The 19,813-nt window shown below is 39.2% G+C and overlaps 1 protein-coding gene across 2 annotated transcripts in view; it reads left to right on the top strand.

Moving 5' to 3' along the window:
* SLC24A4 (solute carrier family 24 member 4) overlaps positions 1 to 18,996 on the top strand; it is a 139,560-nt gene extending 120,564 nt beyond the window's left edge. For both annotated transcript variants that reach the window (XM_006133660.4, XM_075926689.1), the window contains exons 13-17: positions 2,583 to 2,749; positions 5,445 to 5,559; positions 8,892 to 9,004; positions 9,866 to 9,931; positions 12,168 to 18,996. In XM_006133660.4, coding sequence (XP_006133722.2) covers positions 2,583 to 2,749; positions 5,445 to 5,559; positions 8,892 to 9,004; positions 9,866 to 9,931; positions 12,168 to 12,320 — 614 coding nt within the window. In that variant the 3' untranslated portion in view covers positions 12,321 to 18,996. The remainder of the gene's footprint in view (positions 1 to 2,582; positions 2,750 to 5,444; positions 5,560 to 8,891; positions 9,005 to 9,865; positions 9,932 to 12,167) is intronic.
* Positions 18,997 to 19,813: the final 817 nt, after the last annotated feature.

Genomic DNA, 19,813 nt, shown 5'->3' with positions numbered 1-19,813 from the left:
CAATGTAATAGGCCTCCCAGAGAATGATCTCTGTGAAATGTTTGGCTCTCAAAGGCTAGGTCTAGACTGCAGGCTTCTTTCGGAAGAAGCGTTCTGGAAGACATCTTCCAAGAGAGAGCGTCCACACTGCCAAAGTGCATTGAAAAAGTGATCTGCTTTTTTGAAAGATAGTGTCCACAGTGAATGGACACTATCTCGCATTTAATCTGTGATCATTACTATGGATGGAGTGGCCACTAGGGCATGTGCTTTTTTTCTTTCCTCTTCTTTAGGAAGAATGCCCTCTTCCCCCTCCACACACCCCTTTTCCCGAAAGAGCTCTTTCAGAAAAAGGCTTCTTCCTTGTAGAAAGAGGTTTACCAATGTCAGAAAAACCCCTCTGTTCTTTTGATTTTTTTTGAAAGAACGCAATTGCAGTTTTTTCGGAAAAACAGCCATTTTTTTTTTTTAAAAAAAACCCTCTGTAATGTAGACATAGCCTTTAAAGCCTCTGATATATAATACAGAGCATATGGATTTGGAAAATATTAAATTACTTTAAACAAGGCTGGAATTGTTCTGCTCTCAGCTACGCTAGTATAATTCATCAGTAACTCTACCTTAGTCAGTTACACCAGTGTAAAACTCATGTAAATTAGAGCAGAATCCCTAGAGTGAACCAGTTTCTCCTTTGGGGAAATAATTAAGGACCAGATTCTGATCTCACTTATGCTGGTGTAACACTTCCTTGGCTTTAGACCTGATCTATATGGGTATGTCTACACTTGCACCCTAGTTCGAACTAGGGATGCAAATGCAGGCATTCGAAATTGCTAATGAAGCGGGGATTTAAATATCCCACGCTTCATTAGCATGATCTCGCCAGCACGCTAGTTTGAATCACAGCTGATTTGAACCAGGAAGTGCGTGCCGGGATGCATTAGTTCGAACCAAAAAATGAGGGAGCCCCAGTGCACTTGGCCCAAGAAGCTGGAAGTGACAGTTCCCCACTCGGTCCTGGAGCATCAGGGCCCCCAGTGCAGCAAAGAGCTGCTGCTGCTGCCCCCTGGTCCTCCTTTAGGGGAGCTGCAGGACAGTGGGGAGCCTAAGGCACCCCCTGAGAGTGGGGGAGGAGAATCCTGAGCCTTGGCCGTCTCTTCCCCTTCTGGGGACTCTGTTGAGGCTGGGGGGCAGGGCAACATCGAGTAACGTGTTGACGTCATTTTGTCACCCTGCATGAAAAACTTTCTTTAATATATGGAGAGACAAGTGTGGAGTTAGCAGTAGCTATCTTTCATTTCTTTACTGAGGGCATATAACTTGACAGGGATCCTGCCCAAGGTTTTGAATCCACAAAGCACTTAAGGACATGCTAAACAGTGAATCTTCAAATTGACTTTCCACTAGTTTTGCTAAATTAGGGCCTAAAAATGAAGTTCTATGACAAAAAATAGAAATTCCTGTTACAAAGCAGTGGTCCAGCTATCTTCATTGCAGCACAGCCTCATGTAAGCAATGAAAAGTTGGAGTTCTGGCATTGTTCCTACCATCTTTTAAAGCTGAAGATAGCATCACATTGTTTGTTGTGTCCTCTACAACTAATTTTTGCTGCATTAAAGAAAGCATCAAGGGTTATTAATCAAGATTCTATTCTCCTTTACAACAGTTGTACATTGACTACAGTGGAGATGTATCTGTTTTTTATTCTTTGGATGACTATCAGTTACAGAACAGCACACTTGTATAGAACTTTCATAGATAATGATCAGGGCATTTATACTATTTCACAAAATCCTCCGCAAGCTTAATTTTATCTGAAACAAAACTACATAAAGAGCACTTGGCTGTGCCCCTCATTTGTCATTCTGGAAAGCGAACTGGCATAATGCTTTAAAAATGTCTCAAGGAATATGAATATAATCCCTAGTCTCTGAAAATCCCGTTAAAATTCTGATCTCATTAATTGAGATTTACATGCACATTAGCAACACTTCACACTTTTGAAACATTGGCATTTCATGTCTTGTCTGTGAAGCAAAGAGCATGTATTGTAATGCAGATAATAATCTATTATTTGTAAATTCTCTAGCACTAGATCCTTCACAGGCACAGTCTAGAATGAGAGTCAAAGTCTCTGCTTTTGTATCAACTAAAAGTTTCAGTGATATTGCACAGAAGTGGGACCGTATTTACACTGTTCTTTAAAAAATGAAGTTGTAAGTTGCTTTTCATTTCAGGTGGGGTGCTTACTGGTAAGATAAAGTGCCCTTTAATGGCAGTACTATCAACCTTCTGCTTCAAAATCAAAAGAGCAATATATTGTGGCTCAATTTCATTGTTGGTTGTATGTACATTGTGTCTGGTTTGTATCAGAGAGAACCCTACAGATGTATCCAAAGGCAGAACTTAACATACTATACATAGGAAGAAAATGGTTATATGGGGACAAGGAAGACGAATAACCTCCAAACCAAAATGCATAGCTGTAACCAAGCCTGTTTGTATTTTCCTCCTCCATTCATGTAGTGTGTATATATATACAACTGGGCCTGGTGCTGCAGGGACACTAAAGTTAAATATATTATTTTCCTTTCTTTCTGCAGATGGAAAAATGAACAAAGTAAAATGGATTTTGACATGGCCATTGCTATTCCTACTCTTTTGTACCATTCCAAACTGCAGTAAACCACGTTGGGAGAACTTCTTTATGCTGACATTCATTTTATCCACTCTGTGGATTGCTTTGTTCTCCTATTTTATGGTGTGGATGGTAAGTGGATGTGACAAAACCTTGTTTTAAGAAATTAAATGTGCAACCCAGATGGCAAACATCTTCAATGCTAATCCTAGTTTGTTTTAGATGTACAAAAAACAAAAATGTAGTCACAGTAGGGTGTGTGCTGTCTAGTAGTTATTCTAATATCTGATCTATGTGCTAGTCTCTCTTCTGGACAGTACTTTTGGACCATATTTTTAAGGTTGGGGAGATAAAGATACAAATAGGGACCTAGTGTAATTTTCAAAAGTTTCTCAGCACCTTGCTCCTAATATTGAATAGGAGTTAGGGCTTTATGTACTTTTGAAAAAACCCAGTAGGTGCCTATATGCATCTTTAGGCACCTAATACCTTTAAAAATATGGCCCTAAGGCCTGATCCTGACACATACTCACAGAGTAATTCAGATGAGTAATAAAGGCTGCAGGATCAGAATCCGTATAAAATGCTTTGGATGGAATGAACTATATTAATCCCAAGTATTATTTTCCCAATTAGTAAGAGTCCCATAGAAGTTACTTATAAACCTTTTCAGTTGCTCTGGTGAAGTTACATCAGGTATGGTCCATTCAGAAACATTCTTCTTGAAATACTAGTCCATGTGATTCACTCTAATTTTGTTAGTACATATTGCTTAAATGCATATTTTCATCTAGAGGAGATATGAATAGTACAGTCACTCAGATTAGACTCTTTGTCATTAAAAAAGCTATTTTGTCATTTTAAAAAGGCATCCTCTTTCTATTCAAAGAGAAACAGAGCTAATGAGAAGTCATGTTCGTATTTCTGAGGGGTAGGCAGGTCAGTAGCAGAGTGGATAAAGCATTTTCCTCAATTAAAAATCAATAAAATGAAAAAAATCAAACTATTTCATAATATGTACTGTGGGAAATGAAATATGTAACAGAACGGTGTGACCTTTTGGAAGCATCTTCATTTACAAGCAGCTGATAGTCATAACTTGCTTGAGGCTTGAGAGCTGTGTGTCACAGCTTTATTTGTCTGGTGTACATATTGATAACTCTGACAGTATTTTATACATTTGGGGATTATCTTATTTTTCCGTTTCCACTTGAATATAGTATTTTCCCTTAAATTGTTGTTTAACGTATTACATTATATAATAAAGCACACTCTATCTGATTTACAATATGTGGCAACACTGGTTGAGAGATTCATATTCCAGCTATTCATTCTTCCTGGTACCACATTGCCACACCTTCATTTAGCAACTGTACTTCAGTAAAGGATGCTCTCAACCCTGGTTTCAGTTTCAGAACTGGAAAGATCAAAGGCATGAAGTAACAGTGTCTCTGATATCTAACTTTCAAGATGCGCCCAGGCATCAGTGTCCCCACAAATACTCTCTCAGCATATGTCTACACTGCAGAGTTTTTCCAGAAAAATGGCCATTTTTCTGGAAAAACTACACATATGGACACACATCAATTGCGTTCTTTCAACAGAAAGTCAAAAGAATGCAGAGATTTTTCTGACAGTGGTAAAACTCTTTCTACGAGGAAGAAGCCTTTTTCCGAAAGAACTCTTTCGGAAAAAGGCATGTGTTTTTTTCGAAAGAAGAGGCCTCCCAGAAAAAGCACAGGTGCCCTGATGGCCACTCTGTCCATAGTAATCACAACTTAAATGTGAGATAGTGTCCAATCAATATGGATGCTATCTTTTGAAAAAACCAGAAACATGGTGCCACTGAAAAAAGAGCCCAAACAAACATTCTTTACCCAGTTCTGCTTCAGGATCACTGCCTGCTTTAGTCTGTGGAAATTCTTCCCTTTGGTTGCAGGGGTTCCCAAGAGTCCTTTGTGCCTTGGTTGCATGGATCTGCAAACAGACTTTTCTTACGCATGCAAGCACAATACAGGGTTGCAGCACTGGGATACATGGGCTTAATCGGCTAGAGCAATGAAGTAGCTGTCTACTTCTGTCTCAAATGTTCCTGCTTCGCCCCTCTTATTCTTCCCAAAGGCTACTTCCTAGGCTTGCTTAGCTGGATGGCTGTTAAGCCTTCTCTCTGGCCACTTTTCACAGTATTTTAACACACTCCCTCTTGAGACCCTTCCTCCCATCCTTATTGGGATCCCTATCACAGGCTGCTGACTCTCCCTAGGCTCATCCAAAGCTTCACTTGGGCCTTTTGTCCAGAGAGACTCAGGCTCTGTTCCCTTCAGGAATGTTGCTGTCAAGAGCTTCAGAACAAGTCTTGCCTCTTCCCAAGCCATTCTCTTGCTATGGCAAAGGGAGATCTTTTATAGTTCTGCCCTCTTCCCAGGATGCATTGCTGCCAAACGAACAGCTGCTTTCAGTCCTGATAACCACACAGCCTTTCACTGTTGCAGGCAGAACATAAGAGCAGGCTGTGCTTGCCTGTAAGTGCCCTTAAGGGCTGCACATCCTGTTACAAATATTCAAAGAGGAGCACTTTAAATGGCTTTCATAAAACCCTTAAGAGTGTGCCTATGAGTACTTACTGTTTCATTGCTGGAGATTTTTAGTCAGAATGTTGCTACAATTTTGTATCATTACAGAAATGTTTGTGTTCCTGTGTCTGACCTTCCCAATGGCCACATCCAGATATTAAAGTGAAGAGTGAGTCCCAGTTGTATTGGAAATAGAGGATAAAAATAAGAGAGACTTCCCAGTTTTATTAAATGTCTGTTTTCCCTTCTCTCAGGTAACTGTTATTGGATACACTCTGGGAATCCCTGATGTTATCATGGGCATTACTTTCCTAGCTGCAGGCACGAGTGTACCAGACTGCATGGCCAGCTTAATAGTAGCAAGACAAGGTATCATTTCTGATCAAGTGTTCCAGAAATTTCATATTAAATATTATGTGCTTTGGTTTCTTTAATATGCAGGATTTTTCAAAAGGCTGTTTGAAATGCAGTAGGAATTATGGACAAGGGCTCCACTCTGCAAGGTGCTATACAAATACAGAACAAAAGTTGGTCCCCACCTTGTTACCACTCTGGTTACAAGTACAGGAAACTTATTATTTCCAAGAATTTGGAGCATTAGGAAAAGTTTAATATTCTTCTGGCATGTCATTCAACAACAAAACCTCAGCTGTGCAGCATAGATCAGTCAAATCAGAAAAATGTAATGTACACAAGAGCTAGACTTGAAGACATCAGCCATAAAAATAGTATCACACACACATACAAACAGTTTGCTGTTTGGACCATATCCTAGGTATTATTTGTAAAACTTGCATTGATTTCAAGAGGATGTTCTTAAGATGATGGGTAAAGATATTGGGAAGGGGGGAAGGAAATGATAAAAGTTAACTAGCTTCAAATATATTTCTTCTCCAACTTGGAGACACCCAGCATCTTCCCTTAGGCTCCATGAGTAGAAGTGAATTAATTTTAGCCATGCCAAGTTTAACTTTCCTATTAAAAAGGCAAAGATTTTCCAGGTCATATTTACAGGTATGTCTAGACTAAATGGCTCTGTTGACAGAGCCATGTAAACTAGCTTACCCAACATATTCAATGAAGCAGGGATTTAAAAAATCCCTGCTTCATTAACATAAAAATGGCCACCGTGTTGTGCCGACAATCAACTGATCTGGCACAGCGCGGGAGTCAAGACGTGGATCGGTCGACAAAGTAAGCCTTAGTCGACCACTCCCTTATGCCTCGTGAAACGAAGTTTACAGGAGCAGTCGACAAAGGCTTCCCTTGTCGACCAATCCATGTCTAGACTCCCATGCTGTGCCGGATCAGCTGATTGTTGGCACACCGTGGCGGCCATTTTTATTTTAATGAAGCGGGGATTATTTAAATCCCCACTTCATTGACTATGTCGGGTAAGCTAGTTTACATAGCTCTGTCGACAGAGCAATGTAGTCTAGACATACCCTACATGGCTGAGCTTTTGATTTTTGTTAAGCTTTACTCTTTTAAATGAGAAATATTTATGGCAACATCCTTTACTATTGTTGCTTAAAACAAATAAGTATGAATGTGTTCATTTCTATCACCGTGAGAGAGGAACAGATAGTAATAATAGCATTTTTCAGTATTCTAGCTCCAAGAGCCCTTAATGCTAAAAGATGGCTCTTTGTTTTCCAGGCTGCACATAGGCTTCAGTGAACCAACAATTCAGAAATCATAAAATAGCCACCAGGCGCCAGTACAGTCCCACATCTGTAATGTAAGATGTGAACAACATAAATATATTTAAAATGTTTCATTTATGAATGCAAGCACTAAACATTTCACACAAAATCTGTTCTTTGAATATGTTTTGGATATGCCTCACAAAAAAGAATTATATACTAAAAATAATCCATTCTCCATTTCATATAAGGCATTGCATGTAAGAAAATCTCCCCAAAATAGATCCGCTGTTTTCAGAATTGGTATGGGACACTGTCCATTAAAATTGTTTTCTTTCAAGTATGATCTTTGAATCAGTAGATCTGAAGAAGAAATGCAGGGAGAAAAGTACTAAAATTGTATCAGTGTCATACCTTCATAATGCCTGAATCTGTTCAGAAAATAAATGCTACCATTCTTTATCTATGTTTATTAGAGTTTCTATAATAACTCAAAATGTTAAATGAGAAATCAATGGGGAATAAAGATAATCTGCTTAGTGCAGTTATTTTATAGTCCAGCTAATATTCTCTTGGGGGTTTATTATTGATCTCTGTGAGCCAGATGTTTGCACTAGAATATCACCTCATAACAGACAAAACCTGGTCAAGATTACTTGCTATGAGAATACAGGCAAGGAAAAGCTTGCTGAAGTGGCATATGGAGAATCACCAGTCTCTCATGTAACATGTGTAGGCCATGCATAGCGCTTTAATAGGATTCCCAATGGGCAAATGCGGATATACACTGACAGTGAAGGAAAGCAGCAAAAGGTTTCACCATAAACAGTGCCAGCCCACAACATTTTGGCATCTGAGGCGGGGAGCTCAAATGATGCCCCCGTGCACCCTCGCTTGGGCCAAAACTTTGAAAGGTCTCAATTCTGCCTTCTTCCTTTTCTACCCCTCTCAGGGTACTGTGCATCTAGAGCAGAGAGAATACATATGTACCAGCAGCAGACACAATTTTCCACACTCTGGGTCCTACTGGTGCTCCCCCCACACTCTGGCATCTGAGGCGGCCGCCCCAGTTCGCCTCATGGTAAGGCCAGCCCTGACCATAAACACAAACTCCAAGGATACCCCAGGGATGGACTGTCTGTGCTAATGACCATGTCTCACCATGTCAAGTCCTGCCTTGGGAGGAGAGGTTTTGCCTGTGATCCAGCTGGAGGTCTTTCGTGGCCTTCAGAGTTCTTCCACAAAGATAAACTTAATTGCAGAGCACTTTCAACAATAATAGATCTCTTCCTCCTTCCTGACAGGTATTTTGTGGATTTGGCAGTAGTACAGATAATTAAACAGGTCCTTGAGAGAGAAACAAATTGGGATGAGCACTCCTGCCATCCTTATTGTGGTATAAAAATCCAGAGGCCAGCTAATACTGAAAACAGGAGACAACAATTCAGTAAGAGCCAGGTTCTGGTGACCTTACCACCTGCTCACACTTGGTTCTCATAGTTCATTATCATTTGGGATTGTTTTTAAACAGTGAAATTTCTAAAGTGAACTTGGTGCTCACAAGTATAAGGGCGTAGTCCAGCTCAGTGATGAATGTCCTCTACTTCCATGCTGCTCAGCATTTTTCACAATCACTTTTCAGATTGGCTAGAGCCCACATTGCCAGAATACATCCTAAGAGAAACAATCTCCACCCACACTCAGGTTTTTACAGGGGAACTCGTGACCAGTTTTGCCCTGGGACTACATAGTGAGCAGGACAAAGCTTTTCAACCTTTTTTACTCCCCTATCAAAGATGATACTCGCACAAAAGTATAGTGGTTGTGAGCATATTTTTGAAAGGTTATGTAAATATTATGCAAATTACCTGCTGAATTTGGGTACTTGGCAAATTGCCCATGTGGGAGCTGCAGTAGCACTTAGCTCATTTTGAAGTGTCATCAAAGCTGTTCAATGAACTTTCTCTTTCTCTCTCCTCCGCAGCCTCATTACAAAATGTTTGACTTGAGTGTGTTTCAACCTGAGAATTCTTGTTTGTGTTTCCCGCCCCGCAGGTCTTGGTGATATGGCAGTATCCAATACAATAGGAAGCAACGTATTTGACATTTTAGTAGGCCTTGGAGTACCATGGGGCATGCAAACTATGTTGATTGATTATGGATCAACGGTACGTATATATATGTTTGTTTTTATTTTTTGTATTTTGTTTTCAGAAAACATTGTAAAAATACTCAGCATTTTAAATGGTAATTAAATAAGACACCAGTTTATTTCCTGGCCAGAGAAAAAGGGAGGCATATTTTCTTGTCACAAGATGCAATTATTTTCCATTGCTTTCAAAGTGAGTTAATTGTAGCACAAGAATAGGACCAATTGTGTCTATTTCTGACTCTACTGTTGTCTGTTATCTGACTATGCAGCTTTGAGCAAATCTCGTTGCCACTCTGTGCCTCAGTTTACCTATTTATAAAATAAGGATGATGCTTACTCTCCTTGAGAGTGATTGACCAAAGGCAATATACAAGTGCTGGGGGGGGGGGTACTTAAGCAAGACTGATTATTTACACATTTGTTCTGATTCTTGTAAACATTATGTTCTCCCATGATAGTAAATTTTGCCATGAATTAAACATCTAGGATTTCTGACTTTTAAAATTGTAATTCGGGACTTGTCAATACAGTGAAGCAATGAGCACTGAAGCATTTCTAATGTGCACTAACGTGTTGCACATTAATTGGTCCAAGTAGACCTCTAGTTCATTTTAATGTAGTGCAGGCACACTGGGAAATGTTTAGTGTGCCTGAGCAGGATCAACACGGGTCAATTAATGCACCACACAATTATATACTTTAGAAATGACACTCCTGCAGCGTGCAGTTCCCTGTGACAAGCCCTTCATTTTGAATTTTAGACATTTTAAAAAATTAGAATAGAGAATATTATAAATCAAGAAGCAGTTAACTTTCTTTTGCACTTTTAATATGGTCTAAACATTCTAAAGTTCTCTTTTATATCTAATTTTCACAGGTTAAGATAAATAGCAAAGGGCTGGTCTATTCAGTTGTGCTTCTACTGGGGTCTGTAGCTCTTACTGTAAGTATTTCTGTGGTTCAAAATATGACCCCTTCGAGTATTTACTTCATGTCATAATTTGATATATACATTTACTCTGTATGTAGCAGCAGGAGAAACTGGAAGTACTTACCATTCTGAATAGCATTTGTTCATACAGAGCTTGATCTAGCATCCAGTTACTTCAGTGACATTAAATCTGGCGCTCAGCTCCCAGGTGGAGCTAAGTACCCCTCAGAAATGAACACATAAGGCCTAGTAAGTGAAACATTAATTTGGGTCTGAAAGCAATTCCAATGTATCTAGGGCCTGATCCGGAATGCATTGAAGTCAGTGGCAAAACTCTCATTGAGGCCGATGTGGGCAGAACCAGACTCTGAAAGTGCAAATATCCATTAACATTTGCTGACTATATTTCTCTAACTTTGGACCCTCAGAGGAGACTACATAACATATGTGGTCATCACCATAGACTTCACTTTGCTGTATATCTGTGGCTTATCTGTGTGTTGTACTAATGACACACTAAATGTGATGGTAGGATGATCAGGACTGCAAAAATCAGACCCTAGTCAATATACAATTATCTTGGCAATGCATCTTAACAGTGATCTGTACAGACATAATCCCTTTACCAGCCTAGCCCTCAGTAGAGATCATTGCTGGCTCTCATCTTTGTCACACCATGAAGCAATTTCCCAATTTATACTCTAAAAGACAAAAGTCATGTTGTATTTGAGCTTATTGTGTCATACACCTCCCCACACCCAGCAGTTTGGCAAGGTATGGGAGGGTTAGCTAAATGCTATTGTCAAAGGTGTCCATGAGATATTGATGGGCAGAATGACCAGGCTCCTGCCACAGCTGAAGCAATGTCATTTGAGTGCAAAAGCTACGGCACACTCCCATTACTCTCACTTATGTTGTTGGGGGTCCTCCATTTGAAATTCAGTTGGGGAGCATTAGTCCAGTCTTCATAGAATTGACCCAGAAGTTACAACTTGCTGGAGTTCAACCGAAAATGAAAGATTTAGAGACTGGATGTAGATGACGGAGGAACTTGAAAACTCGAGCTGCAGAGAACTGATCTCTTGTGCCAGACCAAATATTTTCAGTTGCATTTTGCATGGCCAGTGTTCAGCAGTGTCAGTGAGAATGTAGCAGTGCTGCATGAGTGGCATCATTCCAGCTCTGGATATGGTCACAAGTGAAAGATCATTCAAAAATCAGGTTGCTTTTATTTAGGAACCTAAATGTGAATTTAGGGAGCTGAACTTTAAGACAGCCACCCAGGTTTGAAAAATTTGGCCAATATCTATGCAGAGTACAAATTGGGTGGCATATATTTTGGCAAACTGTATGAAGGGAACAAGCCATGTAACTTCCCATTACTTCTAACCTCCTTTGATACTGTGTTCTCTGCATCTGAGCAGCTGTTGAAAGAAGTAAGGACCAGTGTCCCACACAACATAGATCTAGGGGACAGAACTGGAGGTTCTTTTACCTGATAACTTAGGCTGTACTAAAGCAATTAATGGGAGCTGCATGACTCAGAGTATGTTGAACCCGCACACTTATGAACCTGATTCTCAGTTAAATTAAGAGCTCTTCACAGAGCTCTAAAGGTTCTGAAAGTATCTCACAGTACCCTTATGTTGTAGCTGGTGGTGTAATTTCTAATGTGTGCACATATACCTACACTATCTGTGATCAATTACCAAGCTCAATATATAATGCAGCCACAGCAGCACAGATGGCAGCATGGACTAGGTGCCTGAATGTTACTAGGTCAGAGCCAGTGCTATTCCTGCTTAGGTTCCTGACTGAGCAAGCTCCACATCTGTCCTAAGACCTCTGAGAGTATGGTACTCAGGTCACTAGCCTGTGCCAATGCCTGCACTGCAGTGGCTACAAGCTATTTTTAGCAAGCTAGCTTAATCAAAGCCTGTGCTTATATGTCTGCCCAAGGACACATCTAGCTGCAGTGTGGATACACCCTAAATTACACCCACTTTAAGGATGTTTTATATGTTAGAGCAGTGTAAAGGCGGTTTAATGTAGCTGCAGATTAAAGCCTTATGATTAACTTGATCAGTTATGTGCCTTATCTCCATCTGAAAAAATTAAGTGTCCTTTTTGACCTGTAAAATGACCAAAACAGTATTTTAGCATGTTTAAAGACAGCAGATTCAAATGGTCCTCCTTTAAAGTTTGTGTCCTTTGAGATTCCATTAACTAATGCTTTGTATACTTGCAGGTGAGTGGAATCCATATAAATAAATGGAAACTTGACAGGAAACTAGGCTTCTACGTGTTGTTTCTTTATGCCATTTTCCTGTGTTTCTCTGTATTGATAGAGTTTAACGTCTTCACCTTTGTCAACTTTCCAATGTGCCGAGAAGATCTTTAAAACAAACCACAACCATGAGAGAGGCTTGACATAATCTTGATACTTTGTGCTATAAATGATAGGAGACATTTTATATTTCTACTTTCTCATCAGTAATCTGAATTTCTTTCCTGCTTTGTCGTCCAACAAGCACTTTTACTTACGTGAAAGGAAAGCAGACCTTTCTTTTAACATGCTAGCTCAAGGCAAGTAAAGCATTTTCCTCTTTGGGTATTGCTGTTCCATCATCCAACTTGCAGATCTCATGCAGAGAACTCAAAATTCCTTTTTTCGTGGTGTTCTGCTTTGGTTTTTATTCTCCCTATGCAGACAATCATGCACCGCCATTAGTCTGAACAAGATTAGAAAACACTCTCCTCTCTCTCACTCTTTTTTGATGTTTACTGTTTAATGGAAGAAGAAGAGGCTGGCGTAGTATTTTTCTTGGCTCCATTAAAGCATCAGAGCTACAGGACCAGAAAGTCCGATGAACATAACATGGCATGCACTGTTGTGGACATTTGTTTTTCCTCTTCAAGTGCTCTGTTTATAGAAGAACTGCATTGACATTTATAAGCCTTTGTTGGTGATTCTAAATATTAAATCACTCTCTTTTTAAAAAAAAATGTGCAGAACACATGAACAATTTTACAGAGAAAGAAGAGAAAATGATTAATAGTGTATCACTTTTGATGATGCACACTAAGAGAAAGAGTCTTAATCTTCAAAAGAGATTATACATGCAAATGTTGATACTTGAAAAATGTGTTATACCATCAGCAAGGAATCCTGTATAAATATAAACTAATATTTGTGAATATTAAAGCCTGTAAGTAACATTTTGCATTGGTACTAGTAAGCCCACTTTGTAATTTTACAAGAAACTTAAAGATTAATGTTCAACAGGGCACTCAGTTTCTAGGTACAATTGTTATCATCTGAAAAATTGAACATGAACACATTCCACACCTTCTTTCAATTCTGATGCCCCATGGGTTTGTGGGAGGGAAGAATTTATTTCATTATTAGTATATTAATCTCGAAGCTGCTTCATCTTCTCCATTTGTTTTTATACCCTCCCTCCCCCCCACAAACTTAATAGAGGTGGGCGCCCTGTACTATGTAGTACAAATAATAAATAACTCTGACAAGAACAAATCTATTATGGGAACTATCTCCTTAGTTGGACTGTATGCAGGAAGTTTTAAAGTGTGTCTAACTTTAGAGCCAAATTGTTTTAACCCGACACAGCCAGATTTTGATGTTCTTTGCACCTGTATAAATGTAGATTGAAACAGTTACTCTGGATTTTCCTGAGCGTAACTGAGAAGAATCTGGTCCATAGTAATGAGTAACATTACAAAAACTGTGTAATGTCACAGTTTGACCTGAAGTTACCGAGAAGATTAATGAAAAGTATAATATATTTTGAAACTGCTATTTAACTCTTAAGTGTATTTTAAAACTGTATATGAACAGAAAAGTATATAAAGGTTTCTAAAGAAGCACAATTAAATTTATATATATTTATTTTTTATTTTTAAAATATTTATATACAAATTATCAGATTCCTAAAGAAATGCATTAATATTTTGCACTTAAGACTATATATCAATATGCCCATTATTTGTCAAAAAGAATACTTTAAATTACTCCTAAAATACTTAAGAAATTAAATTGCTTATGGGGGGTTCTTTATATATATTCAATTTATATGATTAATATATGAATAATAATTCCTTTCAAAGCACAACCTCAATTACCCCAGGCAGCGTGTTTATAATTAAGGTTATTTTGGGGGTACGTATGAGGATACTAACTAATTAACTTATTTTGCTGTTACATTTTAATAGTAATGGGATCCTTTTAATATAGTCCTAAAGAAAAAGAGCAACATATCTGTTATTTGTCTTACTGTCCTTTGTTCCAAATGTCAGTATTAGTGACCAAGCTAAGATTCTGAGGAGTTACCTTGCTCAAGTGACTGAATTCATCAATCCTAAAGATGGCAACAAAAGGCATTTGACTAAGAGGCTTTGTCAGATAGGTAAATGTGACCAGTATGTGCAAATTACTGGGAGACAAATGTAATGGCATTTGAAATACTTTCACTGTGGTTTCACATGGGAAGAGGTTGAATCCATGCACACCTGTGTTATCCTTATATTTTAGAAAGGCTGTAAACCAGGGCAAAACTGTACCTCAGTGACATAGCCCCTGCCCTCTTTATTCCCCTCCATTCCAGGAGGATAATTATCCTATAATGGGAGTAATTTATTGTGCCCCTTATATTGGCTCATATGGGCTGGCTGGCTGGCATGGGAAAGCAGAGCCTAGGTTCCACCCCACTCTTCATCTACCTACCCCCAGACAGGTAGTGGGGAGTCGCAAGCTCACTGCATCCACTTATCTTCAGACCCAAATCTAGGTAGCCCTGGTGGAGCATAATGGGTATTCCTAAACTACAGGACCATAGCCTAAGTTACAGTCAAGCCCCTATTGATCAGTTGGGGCACCAGCAATTTGTTGCATCAACAAGTTATACCATTTTACACATTTATGGATTCAAAGACAATAATAGGCTGGATCTGGGTATTTTGGAGCCAAGCAAACCTCAAAAGATGAGAGACCTTTTGCTGGTTCTATGGCAGCCAGTCCTAAACACGCTGGTTGGAATTACTGGGTATGCTAAATATTTATTTGAATTACCCTGCCTATAAGGATGTCGTTATCATGGTCGAGTAAACCTATTCTATAGTTAACTGTTATATTTTGTCCTAATCAGAGATTGTCCCAAAACAAAACGTTAGACTCAAATTTCACAGATTGGTCTCATCTCTATAATGGGCCCTGGAAGAATAGTGACCCATTTTGTCTATCCCTCAATTTGGAGGGCATTTGGATTGTGAATCCGTGCTGACTCTGAACCCCATGGCTCAGCCTCCCCATGTCTAGCATTTATAATGTTACAGATAATCTACCAATCTAGATAATCTAGAAATAATTACTGATAAAAATCTCATCTAATGGGACCAGGTGAGCAGGGATATGTACTTTGCCAAAGAAGTATTATGCACTGTATCAGGGCCTTGATGAAAAAGTTATGTAAATTAGCTTACTCTGAAGCTTTTCCTCTATACACTTTCTCCGTATACAAAAATAAAGAAATAAATCAATATAATCCAAGCCATGCAGATAAACTGAGTGGCTTGAGAAAAATCGTTTTGAGGGTTAGGAGCCACTTGTTTTATACTGTCTGAATACCTTCAAGATGCTATATAACATACCAATAATATACTTGTGCCTTCTGTGTGTAAAAGTATCACTCATATGGTCCGAAAAACATGACACATTTGGGAGCTTTCCAGTAAAAAAAAAATGAAAAGCAGGGCTTCATGTTTGCCTTCCTGAAATTATTAAAATTATAAATCACATCTGTTCGCATTGTGTATGTAAAAATCTGCATCTGTTTGTTCTATTAACCCTGACAGAGTTAGCTAGATCAGTCTGGAATTTATGTTGTGTTATTGCATAATATAGTTACTGTTTAGTGCATGAGTGAAAAGAAAACTGGTGAATGTGAGAGGGGAAACTGTTAATGTGATACAGAAGTTGCCAAGAAAATAGCATTGAAAAATGGTACGACTCCAGAAAAAAATATTCTCAATCCAGCAAAGCTTAACTTCAGTAAAACTGGTCACATGCTTAAAGTTAAGCAAGTCTTTATGTGCCTTGCTGGATTGGAGCCTAAATAAACAACAGATCATGATCTCCGGGCTTTGTATCACTTTCGTTTCCCTTCCATCTCATATTTCATAGACTCCCTTAAACAAAAAGGTAGGGCCAGAATCTAATGTTATACTGTAGAAGTCCCTGAGGATTTACACCGCTGTAACTGACGGAACTTGCCACCTCCCTTTTGTCTTTAAAACTTATGAAAAATTGGGCTCCTTTCTAAATGTTTCATAATCTACAAGACATGAAAAATCATCTGTCTTTAGTGGAGCAGGCTGTGGGGAAAGGAGTTACCTCCCAAATGGAGTAAACTACCAATGGAAAGGAAGGAAAATAGACTGAGGACCTGTTGCCTGAAGAACTGTTCCTTTCTGTTACTATCCCCTCACAGTAGCACAGTGGAGACAAAAGGTAAACTGCCCTTAGGGTAGACAGAGGCATGTAAAATAGGCTACCCGACATAGTCAATGAAACGGGGATTTAAATATCCCCGGCTTCATTCAAATAAAAATGGCCGCCGCACTGTGCCAGCTCAGCTGATTGTCGGCACAGTGCGCGAGTCAAGACGCGGATCGGTCGACAAGGGAAGCCTTTGTCAACCGCTCCTGTAAACCTTGTTTCATGAGGCATTTTCCTCTCAGCACAGTCATCATTAGTGTGCCAATATATATATATATAGTTTTATTGGTTTAAGTTTTAATTATTAAGGATCCTGTCAAGATTTAAGAGATAACACCACATTTTTCCTTGCATTATTTTTACACTCTAATTACACAGAATTTCCATTCCTATCACTGGATTCCTTTGTGAATGTGCGTAAAATTCATGTACTTGATTGAATTTCTTCTTTAGGTGTTTTGGTCTAATTGTGCAAGTTTCCTGCCAATTATTTTTCTTATTTTCCTTTGCAAGGCTCATTCCTGGGTGGGTTGAAATGGTATGTCATGTATTTGTAACCTGGGTTGGTGTTTTCAATGGTGTTTATAAGCACTGCCTGATAATGAAACCCTTTAAGCTTCTTGTGTAGTTTAAGGCAAACACCGAATGACATTTATACACTGACAAAACCAAAGAATTTTACTATTAAATAATCCAGCACCTTGAAATGTAAAATTCTGTAGCAGCGGGCTTCATATCTTTTGCTTACTTGTGTTCAAACACTAAAAAGAAATTTTAAAATGTGTACCTGATAACTTAATATATATTGTCCTTTTTATTTCCTTAAGTTGGAACCCTAAACTTGTTCTAAATTTGCTGGGTGGCAGGATAGGAGGATTGATATGTTAGCTAACTGCAGGCTTACAGAGGAATTCAGTTCCCATAGTCCTGCATCAAAACCAGTTTTCAGCTTTTTTGAAAAACTGTGTACCCAAGTGATCAATGCTCCATTTGAAAAGAAAAGAACTGCCTTTCAGATAACTCCTAAGTATTCTAATTACTAGCCTACCACCACCAAAATAGTTATCTAGAACAAAAAATGCACATATTAAAACAAACTTTCTGTGGGGTCGTCTTGAACCTACATTTATGTATTTCTAGTGGCTTTTACTGTACTGGCCTCATCATAGTGCCTGTGGAAGAACACAGCACTCCAGTGTGTGCAGTCTTTAAGCTTTTTCCCAGGGCCAACGCTAAGGTTCTGCACATGCAGAATTGGTGGTATGTGTAGCACCTCCTACACTCGCTCATATAGGTGATGAACACGGCAATTCATGTATCGCATGTTCTGCATATTACCGTTCTTTTGGATTACAAAGCACTGTCTAAAAGATGGGAATGGGAATGGGAAACTACTGTCATTTTCATATTACCTTAAAGGTGATTGTTGGTAAGTAATTAATCTTGGGTTTGTTGATCTTTGAGATTATCTCAGCAAACTTGAAAGGCAAATGTGAAGGTTGATGTATGGTATCCAAATATATCAGTCAGAGAAGAAATCTCCAAAAAATCTGCCCCCGAGCCTTTTTTTTCCCATAGAGATGTTGCAGCAAGATTATGGCCATTATTCATATACTGTTTCGGTATGCAAGAAATAAACCTGCTAACACGGCAGCAGTTATGTTCAAAATGGCTGAAATTGTGCAACAAAGCTATGACTAAATTCCTGCCCTCACTTACTTTGGACTTACTTTTGGATTTTTGGAAACTACTGTAATGTCCCTGGAGTTAGTCCAGGTTTACACCAGTGTAACCAAGGGCAGAATTTGGCTCCCATTATCTCCTCTATTGCCAAAAAGCCTTTGGTGTCATTTGTGAAGACCTGAAGGTATGCATCTACACTATGGTCATGGGGATAAACATGAGCTACCTTAATCTACCCGACTCTGGTACTGGGGCAATGAAAATGCACCAGTGTACACGTCAGTGGAGGCTAGCAGTCTATGTAATCTACCCAGGGTTCAGGGAGGTCTTGTATAGCTCATGCTGAAGCATTCACTGCCTTCTGGCTTCACTGTTCTGGTACCTGAGCTAGCTAGATTAAAACTAGCTTGAGTGTGTCTATCTGAGCTTCAGTCAGACTCTGTGACTACAGTATAGACATGTTCTGAAATGATCCTTTTAAATGTTCTTTTATTTAATAATTGCAGGCATTTGCAATGCATCCTGCGGAGGTTCAGTACCTCTTTAAATACTACGATACATTTCTTGAGCTGCTCAGTTTGAAAAAAGAAAGTGACAACTTTGTAAACTGTAAATAACAGAAATCTATTTATCGCGTTATTTATTTTTTCAATGACTGTGACCTTATGCACTGTGATATGGGGTCCTTTGTACAGAGATGTATGTCATGAAATCCAAATGGAATTAATGTGATAATTTGTTACAAAATGTTGGCATGGCATTTGATTATTTTTATTGTGAAAATTTTAAAAAATAGTTATGAACTATAAATTTATAAAGAACCTAGTGGTCAGTATTGTAATGTTCTATATATCAACATGTACACTGTCAATAAAATGTATAAGACCAACATGAGTGTTTCTCTCTAGTTCTCTGAAATAGCATGTCTGATGGCATGAACACAAGTGAAACACCATCATGCTGACTGTCAAAAATCTAAAAAACAATGGACTGGAATATGGTTCCCTTCCTTATATTTAGCAGCACCTCACTCTGCATTGGGTGAAATCCTGGGCTCATCAAAATGTATGGCAAAACAGCCACACAGAGCAGTGCAGTCAAACTATTCATCAATTGACTTAAACAGGGCTTCCTGTGAGTAAGTGTATCACAGTTTGGACCACAGTCATTCTAAAATTACCCCTTTACTCTCATTGGACTAGAGTATAGGTGGCACACGAGCCGATTTTTACTGGCACGTGGGGCGGGAGTTCAGCCCTGCCCCTCCTCCCCCGCACAGCGAGAGCCCACACTGCCGCTTGAGTCTTGTGGTCGGTGTGCAGCCGTAGAACCAGCTTCAGGGGGCAGGCAGGGTATGTCTACACTACAAGGTTAATTCAAACTAACAGCAGTTAGTTTGAATTAACTTTAATAGGTGCTACACATGCAAACCGCTAGTTCGAACTTAATTCGAACTAGCGGAGCGCTTAATTCGAACTAGGTAAACCTCATTCTACGAGGACTAACGCCTACTTCGAATTAAATAGCTCAAATTAAGGGCTGTGTAGCCACTTAATTCAAACTAGTGGGAGGCTAGCCTGTCCCAGCTTGCCCTGGTGGCCACTCTGGGCACAACCAGGGAAACTCTTCTGCCCCCATCCGAGCCCCAGAGCCCTTAAAGGGGCACGGTCTGGCTATGGTGCCCATGCCAGGTGCAA

This window comes from Pelodiscus sinensis, chromosome 4, assembly GCF_049634645.1.
Source record: "Pelodiscus sinensis isolate JC-2024 chromosome 4, ASM4963464v1, whole genome shotgun sequence".
Taxonomy (NCBI): Eukaryota; Metazoa; Chordata; order Testudines; family Trionychidae; genus Pelodiscus; species Pelodiscus sinensis.
Note: the sequence above shows the minus strand (reverse complement) of the source record. Positions and strands in the feature narration are given on the sequence as shown.